Source organism: Chelon labrosus (genome assembly GCF_963514085.1).
Source record: "Chelon labrosus genome assembly, chromosome: 13".
Classification (NCBI taxonomy): Eukaryota; Metazoa; Chordata; class Actinopteri; order Mugiliformes; family Mugilidae; genus Chelon; species Chelon labrosus.
The window spans coordinates 20,606,025-20,612,952 of NC_140346.1; the positions used below are offsets into that span (position 1 = coordinate 20,606,025).

At 39.5% G+C, this 6,928-nt stretch overlaps 1 protein-coding gene across 4 annotated transcripts in view; it reads left to right on the top strand.

The window, feature by feature from the left end:
- The window catches only part of ncam1b (neural cell adhesion molecule 1b), a 77,622-nt gene extending 74,944 nt beyond the window's left edge, over positions 1–2,678 (top strand). For all 4 annotated transcript variants that reach the window (XM_084558407.1, XM_084558404.1, XM_084558405.1 and 1 more), the window contains one exon: positions 756–2,678. In XM_084558407.1, coding sequence (XP_084414533.1) covers positions 756–870 — 115 coding nt within the window. In that variant the 3' untranslated portion in view covers positions 871–2,678. The remainder of the gene's footprint in view (positions 1–755) is intronic.
- The last annotated feature ends 4,250 nt before the right edge of the window (positions 2,679–6,928 follow it).

A 6,928-nucleotide genomic window follows, 5' to 3' on the forward strand; every position in this document is an offset into this window, starting at 1 on the left:
GAAATGAGAAACAAATATCAGTCCCTGCGGTCTGAACGAAGCCTTTAAATTCACACAGTAGTTTTAAAATAGGCAGCAAAAGACTCTAATGATGGAGAGAATAAGTCCATTCATCAGGGATTGTCCCTTGTCCTCACGATGGTCGTTATTTACGGCTTCCATGACAAAATGAGTTGTAAAATCAATCACTTACGGTTCAAGCTGGAACAGAAACATTACTTTCCACCCCCTCCTGCACCAGAGGCCAAGCAGCATTGTGCCTCTTTAACAGTCCTGTCATGTCTGAATAAAGCCACAACAAGCAGCCATCACTTTAACAGCACCGTTACAAATTGCCTTGGTTAATTACTAAATGTTTAGTTTGAGTGTTGCCTCAATCCTCCTCTGAAGAGAACGGAGGCTGGACCGTGGTGTTTTCCTGCTCTGATCTACAGGAGACGAGAGCTGCAGGCACAGATATTCTCTCTGAGGTAGAACTAAACCGATTAAAGCTAAACATTTGTTGTTTCAAAGTTTAGAGACGCTAGTGGAAGCAACTATATGAACTATCTGGGTTTGTCATTATCTGTTTATTTTGTCAAGGTGGTGAAGAAATATGTAAGAAGATCTCTAGAATCTTCTTACATATTGGGTGAAGACGTCATTCAGATTAAATGTTTTAAATAAAGTGTTTTATTTGCTGAGGACTTTGTGTGTCTTTCTTAAATGACGTGTTAATTATTTTAATTATGAACTTTCTCTTCTTTCCGCTGCAGGAAGATTTTTTCCGATGAGAAAACCAAACTGGACGAGGGAGGCTTGGCAAACACCCTGATCGCTGCAGAACCCAACAGTGTCATACAGACAAATGCCACCGAGAGCAAAGCGTGATGGGCCAGAGAAACCTCGGCCCAATCCAAAACATTTTGCAGCGGCGGCAGCGAGCGAGAAACGGGAGTTTTTGATTTCCAGTGCCCTTAACTACACATTCAGAAACAACACGCGTTGGTTAGAGCGCACTACGACTGTGCTTTCATTTACGGTTTCATTCATGAAATGTTTACTGCACCCGAGGATTCATCTTAAGGTCATCAGAGATTTATTTTATTTTTTTATTCTTATTTTATTTAACCAGTCAGGAACGATTAAGAGGGTCTCTAATTAAAACAATTGCTTGGTAAATATATGAAATTACACTTTCTATCTATAGTTTGAACTGTAATGGATTATTATGAGAAATGTAAAAAAGAAAAAAAGAAAAAAAAGCTGACTATATATAGAAATTATTTTTCTTATTTTCATGTTCAAATGTAAAACTGTTTGCATACTTTTAGTTAGATTTATTATAATTTTTTTGTGGGCTAGTCTCATTAAATAGCTTGTTCTGCATGTCTGACCTGCAAGTGGTTGTAAAGTTTTTGTTTACAAGGTTTACTGTTGCACTCTTTGTCTGTTGCAGGGAAGTTTCACGCTGGCGTTGATTAAACACAGGCCCGAGTTCAGTGTTTCGGACTAGAGCCATGTTTGTTACGGTTACAAAAATACAGGATTAACCCACAGCCAGCTGCAGGGGGGAAAGAAGTCGATGGTGAGACCGATTCTGGATCAAAGCTCGTTCAGTCTTGTCACTGCCTTACTGTAAAGAAACATAAAAATACTCATTACGAAAAAATGGATTTGATTAGAAGAGGAACAGAAAGACTGATATTGCCTCGCGAATGTCTCATGATCTGGAGCTAAATATAAACCACGTGTTTGTTTTTGGTGGTGGAGGGGGCAACGACTATGATCGTTTCTTCCTCAAATTTCAGATCAAAGGTCTGGCTTCATAGTTTGTGCGTTTGAAGTGAAAAAAAAAAAAATCTAAATCAAAACTCTAAAAAGCATTTTTTTTTGTACTATTTAAAAACTACAAAGGTTTCTTTTCCATTCCTGCCTGCGAGCTTGTGCACTGTGCCTGTGTGTCGATAGATCGTCTCGTCATCAGTTCCTATGATAATCTGCATAGCTTTGTCGTGAGAGATTTAGCCTTTTTTATTTTATTTGATGTATTATTAGAAGAAAAGTACGATAAATGGACTAATGTGGTCATTATAACACGTGTAGTGTATGAAACTGTCCCGTCTCTGGTCACAGCACTATATTATTGCCAGCTATAGTGGAGGGAGGGGTGTTTGGAGCCTTGGCATGAACTCAGTACTTCAGATAAGACGTGCCCTGTGTTTTTTGTATGGGGGGCAAAATAGTTCTCATGTTGATTCAATGAGTGTTACCTGCGGGGGCTTGTTCTGGCGTCATTACACATTTGTTTTTATTTCTCTCCCCCAGTTGTTATTCGAGTGTTCTGTAATGTGGATTTCTTTTTTTTAGGTTTGTGTCTTTTTGTACAAAACTCACTCACCAAGAGCGACGGCTTGACTGACTTCAGGACGCCACAGGCAGGAGAGCAGGGTGGTCCACCTGAAAAAAAAACGCAAGATCAAACTTTTTTTTATTCTATTTTATTTAAAAAAAGCTTTAGATTATAGATGTAACGTCAAAAGAACTGAACAGATGGGATTATTACTCTCCTTGAACTACACCGGACCACCTTGCTCCCTCGTCTCTGGAAGCTCCTTTTGGTTTTATTGGGTCAAACTCAGAAAATATCTGTTGTGTACAGTCTGAGTGCTAACCCATTTACAAAATAAAAAATGGTTTCCGAATCTAATTTTGTCCTGGCCCATTTTGTTATTACTTTCATTTATTTCCTTTTTTTTTCCTTTTTGAAGATTAAGCGCTTGCAGTGACACGCTCCGGACAGCAGATGGCGCCAAACACCAACTTTTGGACTTGCCCTTCTTTTGTTTTCGCCATGTCATGAACACAGACTATTTACTGAAAGGTTACAGTGCACACAGGTTAGCTGGAGACTCGTCTGGCTGCTCAGAGAAGCAAGTAAACAGCTGTTGCGTGACTCCTGTTTGCGCAGGAGTAAAGTTAATACTTCCAGGCTTGGATGTCAAAAAACTATGTGCCAGTGAGGGCTCGATATTTTCAGCTGTGGCATTCCTCCTCCTCCTCCTCCTCCTCCTCCTCCTCCTCCTCCTCAGTAGACGTGACCGGTGTTGTGTCAACACAGTGTCAACAACCACACTGACCCGGCATGGCATCCAGTTTCAGTCGCCACAACGACCTACAGTCCCCTCTTACCTAATTTCATTTTATTTCTCTCTCTCTCTCTGTCTCCTTTGCCCTGTCACGTGAAAGGACCGGTGTGTGTGTGTGTGTGTGTGGGATAATTAATCCGTTTTTGCTTCAGTATATTTCAGGACAAACACTCTCCACCTCACCCGTCAGTAGTTCAGATGCCCGGTAGATGTCTCTGATTGCAGCCTGGACGGAGACACGACGAGCGGCAGAGGGCGATCATTCAGAGCCGTGACGTCGCCCCGGTGATGATTTGCAGCCAGTCAAGTCAGACACAGGTAGCCATGGTGATACAGGAAGTTAGGGGACGGGGCTTTCAAAATAAAACGGGGAAAAAAATAAATCAGTAAAATAGAAAAGATGTGCTTTATAGTGTAAGATAAGATAGGGATCAGACTTTATTGATCATTGAGAGGACATTTAGGTGAACAGTGGTAGAAAAATAAATGTTAGATAAAAGAATAAGAACTACTATGGGTAAAACATATTTACATTCACTGTCCCAAGCTTGACCTTATATTGTCCTCTCAAATGTTTCTATATCACATCATTTTATATAAATGTGCTCGACTGATTTCAAAAAGAAGTCCAGTCAAAGTTTATTTCTAAAGCACGTTTAAACACAACCTCAGCTGAACCAAAGTGCTGTACAAGCAGAAGCAGAACAATATAAATAAATCAGTAATCCCTGTTAAATATAAAACGAATATGGAGTTAAAATAAGCAATAAAACATCAAATAAACCATAAGTAAAACTGTCAATTAAAACACTGTGTTGGAAAAATAAAATCCAAGATATCCTGCTCAACTTGGACTGAAGGTCGGCGAGAAGAAGTGGGTTTTCAACAATGATTTAAAATGCTCCAAACTCTGGGCAGCTTTGGGGGCCACCATTTCTTATCTAAAAAGAAGTGTACAACAGTAGTTGGCTAAAAAATATTTTAGGATTTATAAATAGAAACAAACAGGACAAAACAAAGAGATGACAATACAAGGGTTACTAACTACTAAGTGCAGTTCAGTTAGTAGAGATAAATGGGAAAACAAGTCCATGTGATGGAGGTGGACATTCATGTAGCATTTTTTATATATAATATGATCTTGATGTTGATCTTTAAATTTATTTAATCTGTATTTTAACCTGGAATAACCTTGAAAACTGATTCCAGCTCTACCTGCGTATCTACAGCTCTATTTGCCATATATCTTTGCACACAGAGAAGGAATTTGTTTGAACCATCCAAGAGAGTACGCTCGGAGCAGTGGGCGGCCACGCAAGGCGCCTCGGGAACAGTTTGGGGATTTAGGTATTTGCTCAAGGGACTTCAGTCATGGACATTAAGGGGATTTGAACCAGTGACCTTTCAGTCTCAGAGCGGCTTCGACAACCACAAGCCACAGCTCCTCAAATAATAGTATAGATTCAATCGAATTACAACTAAAGGTCCTGCATTCAAATCCATCTACAAGTGCTGTGAGGAGCTCTTAAATGTTGCAGCTCATCCAGGTGGAGCTTAAACTATTTAAGCAGTATAACAAACAGTACTATGAGAGAAAACAAAGGGAGGTTAGAAGAAATTGCCTCATAGACTAATGATCAAGTATTTATTTATAGTGCGTAATTTAAAATAGATTGTCTTGACGCCTTACAGAAACCAGACTGAAACTCACTGAGTGAACACTGAAGCGATGGTGGCAAGCACAAAAAAAAAAGGAGAGACAGGTTAGAGACGGAAACAAGAGGAAAGGAGGTGGGCAGATAAACGTATACAAGCATCTGGGTAAAAAGTTCATGCAACATAAAAACATGATACAAACAAGATTACGTGGCACTAGGTGATGCATGGTACGTGGAAGACTCATAATAGATGGAGCCAGCGTTTAAAGTATTAACTGAAAGGCTTCGTGAGCATTCACACAGAGCATTCATAAAGTTACTGGTATGAGCGTAAACAGGAGCACAGGTGAGTTGGCTGGCCTAATGTAAAACCATTGATTTAATAACATATCAGATTGTGTTGCTCTGCATCAGCTCATCAACAGCTGGCTGTGTTGTATTGTAGAAGCAGATCATGTTTTAAGTACATAACATTACTAATATACAAACTCCAGCAGGTAAATAAATATAGAGGAGTGAATAGTGGAACATTAAAATTGAAATCTGCCTCAATTTAGGACATAAGAGTTGAGTAAATGCTCTTATTTCACCACTGCATGCTTTAGTTTAAAAGTTAATACATGGTAGGATTTTACACGCTGATTCCAGTATTTTTAGAGCTTCCAAGTTAAAAAAAACTAAAAAATAAATAAAAAAACAGGAAATTGATTGAGATAAAAATATGTTAAACTGCGTAGGCTTGGATTGTTTCCTGTATATTTCTTTTTTTTTTCTCTACCTTAAATGGATATAAAGAGCTCACAGGAAACAACAAAGGATGACGTGCATCAAAAGTCCTCAGCAGGATTTAAACCAGCGACAATGAGTCTTAAGGCAATGAATCACCGGGACGTCACAGCCTTAGTGAAGTCTTAGCTAAGGCCTGTTTCCATTGTCCATCTGTTGAAATATTGAAAATGGATACAGCTTCAGTTCAGGAACAAGTACGAGTTACACCCGCTCCCCTCATCTAACCTAAAAGGCAAGGCTTGCAAATATATATAAAAAAATAAATAAATAAATAAAAATGCTGTTCCCGCTTGAGAAACAAAAGTTCTCCAAGTCTGTGCATGCACATTTCTCTCCCTGCATGAACAACAATAGGTTTGAAAACTGAGCTGAACTGATTCTCCTTTATCTTCCAACAACGATTTAACCTCCAAATGAACATTAGAGGTAAAGACGAGAAGCCTCTGATAAAAAGCCTGCACAGAATATTAGTGAAAATGCAAATAAAATCACAACTAACCTTTATACTTCTTATTTGTTGCTCCATGTTCACGTCTGTGTAGATTATTGTAGAGTTACAATGGAGGCCCCTGCAAAAATACGAATTATAAAGATGATTTGTACTTCTATTTGCATATTCAGTACAAATTTGACCCCACTTCTATTTAATTTTATTTGTTAATCCTAATCTGAGCGTAATCTTGCACTTGCAACCTAAAACTAATGTCCCTCTATCTGATCCCACCGCTCTGTTATAATCACTCATTTTCAACACGTGGCTCTCAGCATTTATTTTGAAAGTTCTCCCCGGAAGTCTCGTTTCCCCCTGCGCTGCTTTGACTGTCGTGGCTGTCTGATGGTTTGCTTACTTGGAGCAGGACTGAGTTTGGAGCGGGTACTGTGAAATGTGTAAGCATGATGTTGCCTGGATAATCAGCGGAGGACGTTAGGAGACGGAGGTAAGAGCAACTAGAACAGCTGCCACTGTGTTTTTTTTTTTATTCTTCCTCATGGCTTCAGTCAGGTGATTCCGCTCCCATGAACTACTTTTCAGTCCCAGACTAATTTTAATAATTAATACTGTGAATGATGCCAGTTTTGCGGCTGCTTGTTTTAATTCCAGACATGTGGGAAAGGACCCAAGTTTGTCCGCAGCCTGATTTGGGATTTTAAAAACTTGATTGAGCTCAGGCTGAATCTCCGAGATACCCAGTGGACTGTTACACAAAATAAATGGGTATTTAATTTTCAGACGGGACGCGCTCCAACACAGCGCAGACAGAGCATATAATCGCGCAGTGGGGGGCTAAATTGTCGCAACGTGTTTGGATATTTAAGGTGGATTTACGCGTCTGCACCTGATGCGCGCTGGTG